The 18,199-nt window shown below is 51.5% G+C and overlaps 1 protein-coding gene across 1 annotated transcript in view; it reads right to left on the bottom strand.

Annotated features, from left to right (window-relative positions):
- PRDM11 (PR/SET domain 11) overlaps window positions 1–12,801 on the bottom strand; it is a 48,802-nt gene extending 36,001 nt beyond the window's left edge. The window contains exons 1-4 of the mRNA XM_029208501.1: window positions 12,624–12,801; window positions 11,903–12,027; window positions 11,445–11,548; window positions 10,599–10,861 (exon numbers count right to left, since the gene is read on the bottom strand). Coding sequence (XP_029064334.1) covers window positions 10,599–10,861; window positions 11,445–11,548; window positions 11,903–12,021 — 486 coding nt within the window. The 5' untranslated portion in view covers window positions 12,022–12,027; window positions 12,624–12,801. The remainder of the gene's footprint in view (window positions 1–10,598; window positions 10,862–11,444; window positions 11,549–11,902; window positions 12,028–12,623) is intronic.
- Between the last annotated feature and the right edge of the window lie 5,398 nt (window positions 12,802–18,199).

Raw genomic sequence — 18,199 nt, 5'->3', positions numbered from 1 at the left:
GCTGTGTCTAAGTAGTATTTACCCTATAAACAGCACGTTAGTTTCAGTAAAACATTATCCAACACAGGACATTGATTTTGTTCATTTGAATTATGTTGGTTTGTATAGTTCTGTTCATTTTATATTTTTAAGTCTGTCTCGGTTTTACAGTTGTTTAAAAGCTATAAGAAATGTGTTTATCTAGTTTTTTATGTTTAAACCTTTTAAAGTAACTTTAGAATAAAATTAATGTAACACTGGGACCCCATAAAGAATAAAAGTCAGACACCTGACCAAAGTGCACATGCAAAGATGCTCAACATCACCAGTCATCAGGGAAATGCAATTAAAACCACAACGAGACACCAGTTCACACCTCTCAGAATGGCTTTCACCAAAAAGACAAGAAATAACAAGTGTTGACGAGGATGTGGAGAAAAGGGAACCCTTGAGCACTGTTTTGGGAATGTAAATTGGTGCAGCCACTATGGAAACCAGTATGGAGGCTCCTTAAAAAATGAAAAATAGAACTGCCATATGATCCACTAATTCCACTTCTGGGTATTTAACCGATGGAAACTTAACACAAAAAGATATCTACACCCCCATGTTCACTGCAGCATTATTTATAACAGCCAAGAAATGGAAACAACCTAAGTGCCCATCAACGGATGAATGGATAAAGAATATGTGGATAGATATACAAAGGAATATTTTTCAGCCATAAAAAGGAAGGAAATCCTGCCATGTGCAATGGCATGGATGGGCCTTGAAGGCATTGTGCTAAGACAAATAAGTGAGATCAAGACAAATGCCGTATGATCGCACTTATATGTGGAATCTGAAACAACAAGCAAACAAACCCTGAACTCATAGATACAGAAAACGGGTTATTGCCAGAGGCGGGAGGTGGGGTGTTGTCAAAATGCAGGAAAGGTGGTCAAAATAAATTACTCCTGGGTATGTAATGTACAGCACAGTAACTATAGTAAAATATATACATATATTTTTAAAAGTGGCCTCAGTGTAACAAGAGTGCGAAACACAACTGCAGTGGAAGTGCTCAGGAGACAAGGAATGTTGAAGGTCAAGTTAGAAGCCGGCTTATAGTGAAAATTCAGAAGAGTTCAGGATAGTTTTTCATGCTTTATTTTTGTTCCATATAATAGAGTGTGAGAATTACAGACTCAGTTCCAGCCAAAACTAGTTCACTAGCATATTATATTTGGGGTTGGGGGGGGGGATATCTTTGGTTTGGTTCATGATTCAGTAACCAAACTACCAGCATTTATAAAAGTTATACAAGCCAAGCCATTTAATGCTTCTGATATTAAGAGGAATCTTAGGGTTGAGGTACATATTTTTATTCCTGGAAAAGCTGATATTGAATCAATAGTGTTTGAAGATCCATAACATCTTAGAACATGAGAAAAGCAACTTTTTTCTAGCATCATCTTCCACTTTTCCTTCTAAGCACATCCTGTACTTCTGCTATACCCCATTACCATTCCGCACCTCAACTTACACATGTGCCCCTGGGCCTTTGCACATGCTATGCCCACTGCTTGTGATTCCGTGTTCCCTCATTTCCTGACTCTGTTGGCCACTCACTTCAACCCATCCCTCAAAACCTAGTTCAGGCTTAGAAGCAAGGACACCCCAGGAGCAATGCACACACCTAGTGCCCAGAGATTTGAATTCTAAATACCATTTCTCACTAAAGCAAATTAGAGCTCCTAAGAGAGACGGCTAGAACATCTTCTTTGGGACTTCCCTGGCAGTCCAGTGGTTAAGACTCTGAGCTTCCACTGCAGGAGGCACGGGTTCGATCTCTGGTCAGGGAACTAAAGAACCTGCATGCCACGTGGCATGGAAAAAAAAAAAAAAAAAAAGAACTTCTTTGCACAGGAAGTAAGGAAATACTAAAAGAAGGACAAGAAGCCAGTCTGAACGGGTTCCTGTTGGCCAAATCTAGGGCAATTTAAAGCTCAAAATGAATAATGACGGGAATGGACCAGAACACACTGAAGAAAAAAAAGAATCCTTGAGTCCATACTGATACTAAAAATAACTTTAAGGAATGGGGTGGGGGAGAAAGTTGAGCACTTTTTTTTCCTAACAGAAGAATGTCAAGTCATAAGTGTAGAAGGAATGGTTACAAATCATTTTGAACCATGAAAAATAATTGACACAGGCAAGAATCAACAATAGTTGCTAAAAGCACTGGGTTAAAGAGAAGACAAACGGACATCACGTGTTCCTGCTATCTGCGGTGCGAAAGACAAAACACCCTCTGTGCCAAAAAATCTATAATCTGAATCTATCATGAGGAAACAATCAGACAAATCTAAACTGTGGAACGTTCTACAAACAACTGTCCTGAACTCTTCCAAAGCAGCAATATCGTGAAAGAGAAAACACAATGCAGGGAAACTGTTCTAGAATAAAGGAGACTAATGAGACATGACAAGTAAACGCAATGTGTGATGCTTGAGCGGGTCCTGAATGGAGGGAAAACTACCAAGGCCGTTACGCAAGGCAATTGGGAAAATCTGAATATGGATTGTAGTTGAGACAGTACTGTATCCATGGTTAAATTTCCTGAATATAATAATTATATTGTGATTATACAGGACAGGGGTCAGCAAACTACTGCTGGCAGGTCAAATCCAGCTCCTCATCTATTTTTATACAGCCTGTGAGCTAAGTGTGGTTTTGCTTGTTGTTTTTTTAATAATTGAAAAAATTTTTTCTTCGTATAATTTCATTTGATTTTCAAAACTTGTGAAACTCAAATTTCATTTGAACTTATATGAAATTCACATGTCAGTGCTTACAAATAAAGTTTTATTGGAACCCAGCAACGCTCATTCATTCATGTGCTGTCTACGGCTGCTTTCATGGCACAAAGGCAGAGCTGGGTAGCGGTGACAGACACTGCATAGCCCATGAAGCCTGATGTCTGGAACTACATCTCAAACAGTTCAGAAAAACCCAACGAAAAAGAATGTGTGTGTGCGCGCGCGTGCGTGCACGTGCCTATAGGTAGATATATGGAGAGAGACTGAAGCAATTGTTATAAAATGTTAGCAGCGGGCGAATCTAGATGCAGGGTGTGTGGCTGTTGATCATACTATTCTCATACTTCTGTAGAGTTTGAAATTTTCAGAAAAAAGAGTTAATAGAAATTAACAAATAAGCATGAAACTCACTTGCTCAGACTCTCTCACACACACACAGAAGCCCAACCTGTTTCAAATGGGCCTTCTTTCCTTCCTGGACCAGCCCCTTGTTCTTCCCTTCTCTGAGCCCCACCCCACCCCCTGCTCCCGCTGACATCTTGCCCTGTTGCAACTGTCTGCTCACACTTCATCTATCCCAGCTACTCGGGATTTCTCAGACTCTCTTCTGGAGGGCGTCATGAGCTTTTGCACATCCAATTTCAAGTTTTAAAATAAATCTCCATTTTTACGATGGAAGCTGAAATGGAAAACACTGAAACCCCATTTCACGTCTGCTTCTCCCCAGAACAGTAGGAGCCTGGCAGGCAGAGAGGCTGGCTGACTGCGGGGGAACAATCCCACCACACAGTGTCTTCTTTATAAGGAGGCCTGGGAAATCTCCCATCCAGTCTCTACCCGGAAAAGGAGACCTCCTCGGGAGCTACCTGGGACTTCTCGAGTTATGGCCAGAAAGTACTGGTAGCTAAGCAGGCTTGCCTTTCCCCAGTGGCTGCCGGATTGGGACCTTCTATAGCTAAAAGTGCACACACAGGTCATTATGGTATGCATTTTTAGCCTCATTCCTGGCTCCATTTAGGGTCTCCACCCTTGTTTTTCTTTCTTCTCTCTCTCTCAGTTTTAATATGCTATCATGTTATATTTGATATATGCTGCTAGGCTGCCCTAAATCCCTTCTGGAACCAGACTGGGTCTCAGTGAAAAGCTGAAACAGAAACCCTGTGCTGGCCTCCTCTTTCTCTGCCTCTTACCAAACCATATGGCTGCCTGGCGCTCCGCAAGCATCTCATGCCTGCAGCATCGTCTCTGGCCTGCAGTGCCCGAGGGCAGCCTGGCAACCTTGGCAATGACTTATGGAGTCTATGATTTCCAGTGAGATGAGTAAGCAGAGGAAGGGGAATTTCTTTTCTAAACAGTCAGAAGTGAGAGCAAAACTCCTTCCAAGGAGGCCAGGCCATGAAGGAGAGATGCAAAGTGGAAATGGCCATTTGGTGCATCTCAACCCGGGCCCTGTCCCTGCAGCACACTGTACACAGTGGGACCAGCTTTCCTCCAGGTTGAGGGGAGGTGGAGAGGGACCTTGTACTGGGCAGGAAGGATGAGTGGAACAGAGTCGACCAAGGCCAGGATGTAGGCATAGGCCCGACAAGTAAGGGAGGTGGAGAGGACCAGGAGGCCGAATGAGAAGGTGGGTTCTGGAGGCACACTGCCCAGGTTTGAACCCCAGCTCAGCTACTCACTAGCCGTTTAGCTTTGTGCAGAATGACTCATCCTCTCCAGGCCTCAGTTTTCTCAGCTGTGCAATGGATAGAACAATACCTGCTTCACAGGGGCATCGCTAGGATCAAATGAGATCATCCTGTGAAGTGCTGAGTACAGACCCAGACACGTAGTAGGCACTCAATAAGCATTAACGGCTATGCTTATCCTTGCAGCACCACCATCGTTTCTGCTGGAGGGGACTCTATATACTGAGTTATGGAAGGAAATGTGTTGTGTTGGACGGAGGCCAGAGCTTTGGAAGGCAGGCAGAAGGTCAAGAACAGACAAGTATAGCTTTGGGACAGGATTTGACAGATGAATGCAGTTTATTTAGGATGTGGAGTTTCCGGATCCTGGTCCAAAGTCAGGGCCGTCGTTCAGCCCACCTTTCCCCCTCTCGCACCATTCAGCCAACCCATCATCTGAGCAGGCAGAGCCATTCCTCATTCCTGCTTTTCCCCAGCTGAGGCCCCAACTGAGGACAGACACACACACACACACACACACACACACACACACACACAGGCTTCAACGCCTCTCACTTCTCTGCATCACAAAGGTCAAAGCCTCCACGTGGTCCTGCGACCTCCAGCCATACTGTCCCTGCACCCATGCGTATGCTGCAGCTCAGAGGCCCGTGGAAGGAACCTCCAAGGAAGCAACATTGCTGCCTCTAGCCCTGCCCCTGAACGACAGGCCACGAGCAGATGGAGCTGGTCTATGACCACGCTGCAAACTCCAGAGCTTCCTATTATCCCTTTTCTCCAGACCTGGACCCACGCCAGGCCACGAACCTGGGGAAGCTATCCGCTTTAGAGACTCCAACCTTTCCTGGCTGGGCTGTCCCAAAGGGTAGACTCTGATGGGAAAGAAGGGGACCCTACTAGCCCTTCCCTGGGCATGACGCTAGATTTTTCTCCCCTGAGATTTTCCTGCAGGCTGAGAAGGCATCAGCCTCCTCTGCTGAACTCCTACCCATCCTTCAAAACCCATCCCCAATTTGCCCAGCCAAAACCAACTCCCCTTCTGCCTACCCCTACAGCCTACTGCAGAACCACAATCACCAGCAAAACTCTGGGTTGGGAATAGGCCTCCTGCCTCCCCATCTACCTCAGTCCCCGCTCCCTGTGGCTGAACCAAAGGCTCTGTAAAAACAGAGAGCAGGGCTTCCCTGGTGGCACAGTGGTTGAGAGTCCGCCTGCCGATGCAGGGGACGCGGGTTCGTGCCCTGGTCCGGGAGGATCCCACGTGCTGGGCCCGTGAGCCATGGCCGCTGAGCCTGCGTGTCCAGAGCCTGTGCTCCGCAACGGGAGAGGCCACAGTGGTGAGAGGCCCGTGTACCGCAAAAAAAAAAAACCAAAAAACAAAAAACAGAGAGCAAACTTCTTGTATTTGTGTTACCTCCAGAACTTCCTGCTCAGTGCCCAGTGCATGGGAGTTGCTCTGTGTCTGTGAGGATAGACTGAATTTGGACACATAACCACATTCACTGCTCCCCCTCCTTAGGCATGTCTCCCCACGATGGAACTCCTTAAAGCCCCAGGCATCACGGAGGGATGCTGTCTTTGAAGGAACCCAAGGTCTGACAGGTACCAGCTACGGAAGTTGGGGCTGCTTGCTTGACCTCTTCAGTCCCGGGTTCCCTTATCTGAACGAGAAGGGCAGCCACCTCCACCCGTGGGACTGTTTTGAGGGAGAATGTGGTATACACCTGGCATATAATAATTGCTCAATGAGCAGCCAGACTTTGAAAACAGCCAATCACCCTTGCTGGCTGCCCCTCCTCACCTCCCACTCACATCTCAATCCACGGCAATGTGGCTTCCACCCGTGAAACTGCCCCTGCCAAGGACACCAAGACCTGTGTGCCAATGGGCTCTCGATCCTCAAGCTTCTCGCCCTCTGCAGCACTGACCCCACCGCTCAACCCTTCCCAGGGCTTCAGCTGCATATATTTATATGCTTGGTTTTCCCTCCATACCCAGGCATCTGCCCTCGGCTGCTGACCCACACACACCGACGTGCCTCGGGACAGCGCCACCTGGGCATCTCGAGGGCACCTCCATCTCTACCCATCCCAACCTGAACTCGCCTTCTCCTCAGTCTCAGTACACGGGCCTTTGCGGTACACGGGCCTCTCTGCACATTTTAGCAGATGTGCCCCCAAACACAAGCCCACTGGATTAGTGCCCTACTACTGCTGTAACAAACGGCCACAAACACGGTGGCTTAAAACAACACAATTTTATTGTCTTCCTTTTCTGGAAGTAAGGAATCCTAAAATCAAGGTGTTGGCAGGGCTGAGTTTTTTTCAGGTGGCTTGAGGGAAGACTCTGTTTCCTGGCCTTTTGTAGACTCTGCAGGCCTTAGCTCCTTCTCCATCTTCAAGGCCAGCAGCATAGGGTCTTCCAATCTTTTCTTTCTGACTCTAACTCTCCTGCCTCCCTCTCATAAAGATGCTTGTAACTGCAGTGGGCCCACCCCAATAAGCCAAGATAATTTCTCCATCTCAAGGTCCTTAACTTGATCACGTGTGCAAAGTTCCTTTTACCATATAACACATTCACAAGTTCCAGGGATCTGGACACGGCCATCTTTGGAGAGCCATTGTTTGGCCTACTATAGTCACCTCCCTTCACCTGCTCCAAATCTCTAGGGTATCCCTCCGGGGACAGACAAGATGTTGGCCCACTTCCTTTCTACAACCAGTGTCTCCATGTGAACCTTCTTAGGTAATATAAAAGCTTACCCATCACGCCTTATCTCTACTGTATATTCAATCATTTCTTCAGCAGGACTCCCTCCATTGGGTTTTTTAAGGAAGTTAATGTCTCATTAACAAACTCCCTTGGCCCCAGTCTTCCCTCAGCCATCACCCTTCCTGTCTCTCTCCTCCACTTATTTCTAATCAAACTTCTGAGAAGTGACTATTCCAGTCACCTCCATTCTAATGAGGTTCCCATCTCATTACTCTTCTGCAGGATTTCTCAGCCCTGGTGCTGTTGACAACTGAGGCCAGATCATTCTTTGTTGTAGGAGGCTGTCCTATGTATTATAAAAGGTTTAGCAGCATCCCTGGCCTCTTACTTCTAGATGCCAGTAGCATATCTCCATCTTAAGTTGTGATGGCAAAAAAAAAAACATCCAGACATTTCCAACTACCCCAGAAAGGGGGCGGGGGGTATAAATTGCCCCAGGTTGACAACCACTGGCTTATAGTAACAGCTCTTGCTAAAGTCACCAATGACTTCCCTGGCACTAAATCCAGTAAATGCTTTCGAGCCCTTCTCTTGCTTGGATTCTCAGCAGAGTTGGACATTGTTGGACATTCTGGCCTTCCCACCTCAGGCCACTCTTGCTCTGGCTCCCCTGCAGGATCGAGCTCCCCTGCTGGACCGCTCACCGTTGAAGTTCCTCAAAGCTTAGTCCTTAGGCTGCTGCACCTCTCGCTCAGCCCGTTCTCCCTGGGGGCTGCCCTCCAGCCCTCTGGCCCCACGGATCACCTATGCACAGGTGACTCATGAAGTAACATCTCCAGTCGCCCTTTCCAAGCTCTGAACCCATATATATAAAGCTGCCTAGTTGATATCACTACTTGGATATCTTGGCATCACTCAACAAGATATCCAAGGCATCACTCCAAACTCAACAAGCCCAAAACCGAAATCAGGATCTTCCCCTCAACCCAGTCCCCTTCTGGCATTCCCCATTTCTCACAGAAATTCACCATTCCTGACCTGTAGGGAGAGGAACACTGCAGGAGTTGTTCATGACACTTCCCTCTCCCTTACTTGGGCTAATAGGTCTCTTCCCAAGTCAAATCTCTTTCATCTCTGAAGTAGTTCACAAACCAGTTCGCTTGTCTCCATGTCTCTGCCCCACCCTAGCTCAACCCTCCACCGTCACCGACTTCAAGAACGAACACAGTCCTCCGACTGGGGTGTAGACGTCCATTCTTGACCAATGCCTCCACCCCATCAGTTCTCCAGCCTGCAGCCAAAGTCACCCTTTCAAAACATAAATGAAAGCTTTTCGCTGTTCTTAAAATGGAGAACGGAAGTCCCAGTTTGGCCCACTGGGCCCTACATGACCCAGCCGCTGTCTCTTCCAGGCCCACGTTTGCTGCACTCCAGGCACACTGGCCTCCCAGTTGCTCAAACGTACCGTGCTCTCTTCTGCCACAGGACCTTTGCTCATGGTGCTCCATCCATCTTGATGCCCCTCACCAATCATCACCCGGTGGGAATTCTCTTCCTTCAATCACAGCTCAACTGTTAGGAAGCCTTCCCCGACTCCTGGCCCCATCAAATCCCTTGGTTGATCACTTTTCTCCTAGCCCCACTGTCTCTCCGTTACCTTTCAGAGTCATAATGTTACATTTATTTTTATTTATTTATTTATTTATTTGTGCGGTACGCGGGCCTCTCACTGTTGTGGCCTCTCCCTTTGCGGAGCACAGGCTCCGGACGCGCAGGCTCGGCGGCCATGGCTCACGGGCCCAGCCGCTCCGCGGCATGTGGGATCTTCCCGGACTGGGGCATGAACCCCCGTCCCCTGCATCGGCAGGCGGACTCTCAACCACTGCGCCACCAGGGAAGCCCCATAATGTTACATTTATTGAGGCTTATCTTATTCTTTAATTTCTTCCATCTTCCTCACAGTAAATTCTATGAGGGCAGGACTGATGTCTGATCTGGTCCACCATTGCGTCCCCAGAGCCAGCCCAGTGCTTGACACAAAGCAGACCTTCAAGACGTGTTTATTTAAAGATAAATGAATCATCTTCCTACCCCCAGCCTGCCTCTCTCTACTGTCCCATGTCCCCCTATCTGTGGTCAAGTTTGGTGCCTGAAAGTCATCATTGATAATTTTCGAATCTGAAAATCCCTCTTCCTCACCTTCACATCCTGTCTATCAACGAATCTAGGGGATTCTCCCCGCTAAATCTCTCTCAGACGTGCCCACCTTTAGCACTTGAGTTTAAGCCACCATCTTTCCAGATGTGAACTCCCACTCCAGCCTTTTACCTAGAATCCCAATTCTCCATTCTGCAACCCACCATGTCACACCCCTGCTTGAAACGTTCCGATGGCTTCCCCTGACCCACAGGACGAAGGATGCACTTGTCATGGCCTATGAAACACAGCATGATCTGGCTCCCACCTCCCTCTCCTGCCAATTCTCGCCGCTCTGCCTCTCAGGCTCACTGCTGCTGCCCCACCGGACTTCTTAGGTTCCTCTCTCTCAGCTGTTCTGCCTACATGGAGCATTTTTCCATCCCCCTTCTACTAACTGCTACTCATTCTTCAAGTCTCAGACCAGAGGAAGTCTTGACCAAACCCCTCAAGTAGGCCAAGAACAACAATAATAGCTGACAGTCACTGCGTGCTTACTAAAGGCAAGCACGATTCTAAGAACTTTGCAGCGTTGACTCATTTCATCTTCACCATCAGCCATGATTATCCTGGCACAGAGAGGTTCAATGACTCATCCAAGGTCACATTAGATAGTAATTAGCAAACCTGGCTGACATGATGAACTCAGGCTCCAGGCCCCAAATCCCAGAGCTCTGTGAACGCTGCCATCTCCCTGTGTACCCAGAGCGTTCTGTATTCCCCCTTCAGTAGCAATTTGTCACATGTGCATGTATTTGTTCACTGCCTGTGCTCCCCACCAGACTGTCCACTCCCAGAGGGCAGGGACCGTGCCTGTCTTGTTGGAAGCTTTACCTCTAGCATTGGATATTACTGCTTTTTTAGCTGAACGTCATGCTATGCATCCCCACAGTCCCAGCTCCAGGTCACCCACTCCAGAGGAGGGCTGGGGTAAACCCTTCATAAATGTCATAGAATGGCCCGCCAGACACACGCACGAGGGTTCATGGAGAAATTGCCCCACCACTGATTCCGCTGACTACTGCCAGATGGGGCTCCTCCGCATGGCCCTTGGCTACCAAGGGTCACAGGGGCAAGGGGACAGCAAGATCCATCATCCACGTGTCCAGGAGTGATGGCAGAAAAGCTCTGGGCCAGGCTGGGCCAGCGTATGGCTCCCCCTGCTGGTTTCCTTCCATGTTCGTGGCACCCTTTTCCGAGGCACAGCCCGGGAGACACTCACCAGCCACGAGAAGAAGCCAGCTGATTTGTCCTGGGTGGAGATCTGCCCCTCATAGGGGCCGAAGATGTGGCCCTTGGGGATGACCTCATTTATGCAACGCACGTCATTCTCCCCACTGGCTTCCTTGACCACCTCCATGCCCTGGGGGATGGTGAGGGCCGCCCGGTCTGGGATGCCCACAGGCACCGGCGTGTCGGACACAAACACCGGGGGACCATGGTTCGGGCACTCATCCACAAAGTACTCCTGGCAGGACTCGCAGACTGGAGGGATGGAAAGAGGAAAGAGAGCCTCAGTTGGGAGGTAGGACCCCCATGGAGGTGGCTGAGGGGCTGATGGGAGGCCCACCCTGAGGACAGCGTAAGCCAGTGGAAAGTACACAGCATGGGACTCGGGAGTCCCGGCCCTGGCTCCACCCCAGCCAGTCACAGGCCCCTGAGTCTTCAGTAGTGATAACTCACTCCCTTCCCTGGGGACTCAAAGGACACACCCACCAACACCAAGGAAGCCAGTTTGAAAAAACAGAAGAAAGATCATGACTGGAGTCAAATAGGTCTGGGTTTGAATTGCAGCTGTGCATCTGTGAGCTGTGGGACCTGACGCAGGTGGTACTTAACCCTCACCAAGTCTCAGTGTCCTCCCCTGGAAAATGGGACCAAATAATGGACACCTCAGTGGCTAATGGTGAGGATTAACTGAGGCCTGGACCTGTGTCTGGTACATAATAGGTGAGTGTCTATCTTCAGTATTCTCACTGCAAATTCCCTAAGCAGAGATGGGATGGAGGGTGGGGTGGGGGGTGAAGGGCACGCAGAGTGGCCAAGAGTAGCCCCAAGCTCCACTTACACCAGAAGTCCACTTGCTGGAAGCTTTTGGGCATGATGAGGTCACGCTTCCCCTTCAGTTTCCTGGGCTCCACTTCCATGGCGGAGGGGTCTGGTCTCCTAGAGCTGGCCAGGACAGGGGCCAGTAGAGAAAGCACAAAGCGATCAGAGTGAGAGGCTGGTGGGCAGGGAAACCGAGGACGTGACCGGATGTGAGGCAGGTGGAGGAACCCCAGCCCACCTGCTTGTTCAGTGCAGTGGGTAGTGGAAAGGTAGGAGTCCTGAGACCTGGGTTCAGGCTTTCTTGGGCCACTACTTGGGTTTTTCTAGAGCCTGTGCTCACCCCTGGTCCTAGGAGTTGCCCAGAGCAGAGTATGGAAGATGAGTAAAGCATGGGATGTCTTCCCAGGGTCTCCCATCAACCCAGCCCAGCAATGCTCCCCCCCTTCTCCCTCGCCTGTCCCCACATTGAGGCCTCACCAGGGTTGGCCATACTCCTGGTCGCGGAGCGGTGAGCAGACCTCTGTCTTCACCACCGTCACCATCTCCCCCACGGCTGCCTTGGTCTGCGCCAAGCACTCCTTCATGTTCTCAGTCATTCTGTCCTGGGGACGCGAAGGCGGGACCACCACAGGAAGAGGATCAAAGAGACAGGGGAAGAGGGGTGAGTGGCAGAGAGGGCAAGCGGGGGTCTCCTGGAGTCTGGTTACCCTCCCTGCCATCCCCAGAGGAAGCGCTTGAGAACACAGACAACAAAAACAGCTGTAGCCCGGCCAAGAGGAAATGCCATTTCTATCCCGGGCTGGTCCTGGGGACGACTGGAGCCACCAGCCCCATGGGGTCAGGGGCCGGGAGTAGCTCAGGCCAGGAGGCAGGGCTGAGAAGCACAGCCTGTACCCCAAGACCAAAGGGCAAAGGGTACGAGGGACCCACAGGAGCCTCTGCACAAAACCCTGCAATGGGGAGCAGGGGAGGGATCGACTCAAGTCCAGCTGGGGCCAAAGGGGGCAGGCAGATGAAATGGGCCCCGAGCGCCTGGCTGCACAGCCCCTCACCCAGGGGCTGCCAGGGAATGCAGCCAGGCTCGCTTCGCCAGCTCAGAGCAGGTACAGGCGGGGCCTGGGGGTCCCCGTGTGGGCCGGCCCTGACTCCAAGCCCCACCCAGCTCTCTCTAGGGGAGTCTCCCTAGCCCGCAGCTTACCGCCCTCCTCCACCACCGCGCTGGGCTTCAGCCCCTCCCTTGGCACCCCAGGGTCCTCATGCCAAGCCCGGGGACACTCTTCTGGCCAGAACAGCGCTCAGCTCGGGCTGGGAGCACGCTCGGCCCCCGGACTGGGCGAGCAGCGTGTGTGACTCACTACCCGGGGCCCCGCTGGCCACACCCCTGCTCCTCGGCTAATCAGCCCCCTGCTCCCCACCGGGGCCCCAAAGCCGCCGGCAGCGGGAGGGGTGTGGGGAAACGTGACGGCCTGCCCCCTTCTCCGAGCCGGCGGGGACTGGGGGCGCGCGGAGGGGGGCGGGGGAGGCCCGGGCCGGGCCGAGAAGCCCCGTCCCAGCCCCCCACCGCCCCCCCTGGGACCCCCAGCTCCTGAAGCCCGCGGGTCATCCCGGCTGCGTGTCCGGCTGGGAAAGTGTGAGATCCCGAGATCCGGCCGGCACTGCGCACCGGCCGGGAGCAGGGGCGGTGCGGAGGGCCGGGGAGGGCGCGGGCTCGCTCTCTCCCTCTCACCAACCTTCCCGGCGGGGTGCTCCCTGCCCAGCCCGGCCCTGCCCAGCGCCCGCCCCCCGCCCGCCATGCCCGGCATTCCTTGCGGGGGCATGTGGCTTCTTGCCGGCCCCGGGGGCACGCAGTTGGCTGGCGGCCGGGAGGGGGGCGCGCGGGGAGCGAGAGGAAGCGGGCGCCCGGGAGGGGCGGCGGGAGGGGGCCCCGCCTGGGAGGAATTCCAGCCCCTCCCGCGGGCCTCGGCCCCCACGCGGGCCGGGGGGCGCCTCGCGGGCGTCTGGTGAGGATGATAGCGCCGGGGAGGCTGGGCCCCGCGGCCCACCGCGCGCCCTCCCAGCCTCCGCAGCCCACTCGGTACGGCGGCAGCGCGGCCTGGGGCGCGGCCAGAGCGCCAGCGACACCCAAGTCGCTGGCCACGCACCGCAAGCCCGCCCCTTCCCCACCTGCGCGGCCTAGGGTGGGGACCGGCGTCTTCGAGGGGCGCCAAGGTTGGTATTTGGCTGACCTCATAGCCCACGAAGTGGCCCCCAAGCCACCCGTGAGGTGGGCAGGGGTTGGGAGTCAGCGAGGCAGGAACTTAGAGCTGGAAGACGTCCGGTGACTCGCCCAAGGTCACGCAGCCCATTCCTGGCGAAGTCTGCACTGGAGCCTAGGGCCTCCTCTGAGTAAATGGGAAACAGCAGGACCCCGAAATGTAAGCGTTTTGTTTCAGGACTGGTTCACTTTCACGCCACACCCTCAGTCCAGTCTTTTTCTAGAAGTATCACCCGAATCACCCTGGGGTGGGTTCAGGACTCAGCCCATAGGTGCAGCTGCCAGGTGGGGGCAGGACCCAGTGGATTTATAAACGGTCACAACACCCCTGCCCTAAGGAGCACTTCTCAACTGCATGGACAACATTTACACGCAACACATCCTGAGACAGCTGGTCTAGAGTTTAGGAGCCTGGGCTCCTAGAGCCCACTGCTTGTGTTCAAGTGCCAGCTATTGGCTCTGTGACCCTGGGCAGGTGTTAAGGACTGAATGTTTGTATGTGCCCCCTCAGAAAAAAAAAAAAAATAAATCCATAATCCCTATGTTGGATGCCCTAACCCGCAGTGTGTGCCTGTATTTGGAGACAGGGCCTGTGAGGGGGTGATAAAGGTTAAATGAGGTCACAAGGATGGGGCCCTAATCTAATAAGGCTGGTGCCCTTAAAGACGGGGAAGAGACACCAGAGCGCCCCCTCTCTCTCCACCAGGTGAGGACAGTAGGAAGGCAACAGTCTGCAAGCCAGGAAGAGAGCCTTCACCAGGAACCAAATTAGCCAGCACCGTGATCTTGGACTTCCCAGCCTCCTGAACTGTAAGAAATAAGTGTCTGGTGTGTAAGCCACCCAGTTTATGGCATTTTGTTATGACAGCCCGAGCTGACCTGGGCAGCAGGCTAACTTCTCTGTGCTTCCATTTCTTCATCGGGAAAATGTGTCAAGTATTAGATTCTATCACAGACGTTGCTGTATTAAACAGACAGAGACGTGTTTGGAGGGAGCTAGGGAGCTAGGCACCGTCTCTATACATCCACTGAATAAAGCTCATCAGGAAGATGGGTATGTGTGACATCATTAAGGAGTGGCTTTGAATTCTCTCCTTTGGATTGGATTTATTTTAAGTCAGTCATTTGCAGACTCTGCCACTATCATAGGAACTGACTGCTTGGGACCATTTTGCATTGAGCTCTCCTGTTCTAGCCCCTCTGCCCTCCCCCGGCTTCACCTGTATGCCATGCTCCACCCTGCCAGGGGGACCCGTGAACTTGCTGTGTATTCCACCTGGAACATACCTGGAAAACTCCTACCTATTCTTCAGCCCTCACTGTCCCCCCCATCCATAATACCCTCTCTAGCCCCATGTCCCTTTCCTCATGGCACTTGTCACTCTTAGAGCAGTCTTCTGTCAGTATGATTATTTGATGAATATCTGTTTCCCATAATAGATTAGAAGCTCCCCAAGGGCAGAGGGCAGGCCTTTTTGCTCACCACTGAATGGCCAGCACTTGTAACAGTGAGTGCCTGACGTCAGGGCAGAACAAGTGAAAGACAAGCCATATGCTAGGGCATAAACTTTAAGGAGGCACCCATTCTCAGGGTCATGCGCTTGCAGGACTGGCACCTGAGACTGAGTGCCTCCTTCAGTTTTGCACCTCTAGGTGCCTTGCTTGCCTTACCCGGGTCTCAGCCTTGCCTATCACATAGCATATTCTCAATAAATGTTTGCCAAGTTAATTCATGACCCAATGACCCGTCATAACTCACTGTCTCCCACCAATATGTTCTTCTCGCCCCTTTGAGTATCTCAACTCTGTAAGAGACCTCAGAGGGGGAGATAGGGTGGGTGGGTTATCGTTTTGAACCCTCTTCATGGGGTACTTTCTCGTGACCTCTGCCAGGCAAGGTGGGGGAGGCTGGCATCGAGAGGCAGTGAGGGACAGTGAGAGTGTGATGGGATTAGACTCCTGAGGCCTGGAGCCTGAATTTGATAATAAGTGTAAAGTATAAGCTGTGCAACCATGGGCATATGACTTCAACTCTCTAGGCCTTAGTGTCTTCCTTGGTAAAATGGAAATAATCAAAATTGCCCCAGAGAAATCACTGAGACAAAGGCTGGGTCAAGGTCTTGGAAAGAGCCAAGTGCTAAGGGTTTGTAAGGGATATTAATCCCTTACTTGCTCTAAACTGGCTGCCAGAGGCAAGGGGGTGAGCAGGAAGAGAAAGGAGAGGGGGGATGGAGGGAAGAGAGACTGGCGGGGAAGGAAAGGAGGGAGAAGTAGGCAATAGTAAGGGAATAAAGGCTGGAGGGGAAGAGGGAGAGGAGAGGAAATCGGAGAAAAAAGGTGGAAAGGGAGACTCAGAGAGACAGAGGGAAGAGGCACACAGACATTTTTCTAAGTCTTAAATGGTCCTGGGGAAAACATCCCCTTATAAAAAAAAAGCATTCATTTGAATCTCAAAGTAGAGATGTCTGTGGGCCACTTACTTTCATGTCTTATTTTTCATTTACATCCCACCTTCATCCCATTAAAAAAATGGTGACGATTTATAACATAAACTCACACTCAGCAGGACAGTTGAACAACCAGAGACCTCATGGAGAGGAGTGATGCCAATTATACACAGAATCTGTGGTAAGATGTTTAGTGATCTAGCTTTCCATTCAGTTCTGAGCCTCCTGGCAGCTAAGGCAAAAAGGGAAACACGATGGGTTACAAAGTACTCATTATTTGATACCTATTTATTGACTGGCTGCACAATTAAGTTCTTTTCATTCTTGGAGGGGTCCAGCTGCCTGGAGAACCAGAATCAACTCTCACTTACATAACTGGTGTGTATTACAACTCCTTTCTGTGTCTGTAGTGAAGGCCATGGGGGCAGGGAGGGAGAAGATGGGATGTGGCAGGACTGAATGAACTTCCATTTGGGAAGAGAGGGAGAACACGGGCTTGTGTCCTTCATTAGGTCCAGCTCAGCGGGCACGGTATGGCCCCAGCCAGGTGAAGCTCCAGCAACTGTTTCCGCAGACTGCTCTGGCCCTGCTTGCCCAGAGAGGGGCTTAGGGGAGGGTGGGGTGGGGGTGGGGGGTCAGCAGGCCTCGTAGAGGACTCCAAGCTGCTGGCAATGCTCCCTCTCAGCTGGCTCCTCTGAGTCTGCACCCGCAGAGATTAGGCATGTTGCAAACCCAGCAATGAGATGCAGACCCAAGAGGAGGGGGCAGAACGCGGCTCAGGAGCCTGCAGCTCTGTTTTCACTCTTGGCAGGTTGCCAGGGTCCTGGAATGCCCAGCAGCCAGTGTGGCCAGAGGACCAGGGGCCTGTACCCACTTGGGTACCCTAGAGGCTAGCACCAGGAGAACCTGGCAGGCCTGCTCTTGTACCCCCGCAGCATTCTGTGTTGTCTCCCCGATGACAAAGGGACACGCAGTGAGGGGGCTGGCCCGAGTTACACAGTGACCTGGGCTGGGTATCCCAAGCCTTGGCTCTCAGTCCTGACTGTGCCATAAACTTTTATTTCTTTATTTATTCATGGCTGCGTTGGGTCTTCGTTGCTGCGTGCAGGCTTTTCTCTAGTTGCAGCAAGTGGGGGCTACTCTTCCTTGCGGTGTGCGGGCTTCTCATGGCGATGGCCTCTCCCCCGTTGCGGATCACGGGCTCTAGGCGCACGGGCTTCAGCAGCTGTGGCTCCCGGGCTGTAGAGCGCAGGCTCAGTAGTTGTGGTGCACGGGCTTGGTTGTTCGGCCGCATGTGGGATCTTCCCGGACCAGGGCTCGAACCCGTGTCCCCTGCATTGGCAGGCAGATTCTTAACCACTGCGCCACCAGGGAAGGCCCTGTGCCATAAACTTTTTAGGTGATCCTGAGCAAGTTCCTGCCTCGCCCTGAGCCTCAGTTTCCCCTTCCTGAAAAATGAAAGTTCCAACATGTTTCTTAACAGTAAACCATGGGGATAATTGGGGGAAAGCATGGAATTATTACAGGATTTTATATGTCCAGCAAGCTCTGCCTATGGAAAGAACAGATTATATGCCTTGAACATAAGACAGATTTGCAAATGTATGTAGATACTTTTGCGATGAACTAAAGGTAAATTTATTTAACAGTGTTATTGATTCATAGAAGCCCTATGGCACCATGTGTTTTGTTAACCAACTGATACCAGCACAGCCACTCAACAAGCTGTGTAACCTTGAGAAAATTCACTACCTGCTCCACCTCGGTTTTCTCATCTGTCCAATGGGACAGATATCAGATCCTACCTCATAGGGCTGCTTTACAGAGCACAGTGCCTGGCATATAATAGGTACTCTATAGATATTAGTTCTTCTTATCGTCCATTTTATTTATTATTTTAAACGTGTAGCACACATCAGGTGAGCCTGTTGGTGAAATTTTTTGACATTAAAAGAGGGCCTTGGGCTTCCCTGGTGGCACAGTGGTTAAGAATCCGCCTGCCAATGCAGGAGACACGGGTTCAAGCCCTGGTCCGGGAAGATCCCACATGCCACGGAGCAACTAAGCCCGTGC

The sequence above is a fragment of the Monodon monoceros genome, unplaced genomic scaffold, assembly GCF_005190385.1.
Source record: "Monodon monoceros isolate NGI ecotype Baffin Bay Population unplaced genomic scaffold, NGI_Narwhal_1 Super_Scaffold_7, whole genome shotgun sequence".
In the NCBI taxonomy this organism is placed as follows: domain Eukaryota; kingdom Metazoa; phylum Chordata; class Mammalia; order Artiodactyla; family Monodontidae; genus Monodon; species Monodon monoceros.
This window is presented reverse-complemented; position numbering and strand designations above follow the sequence as displayed.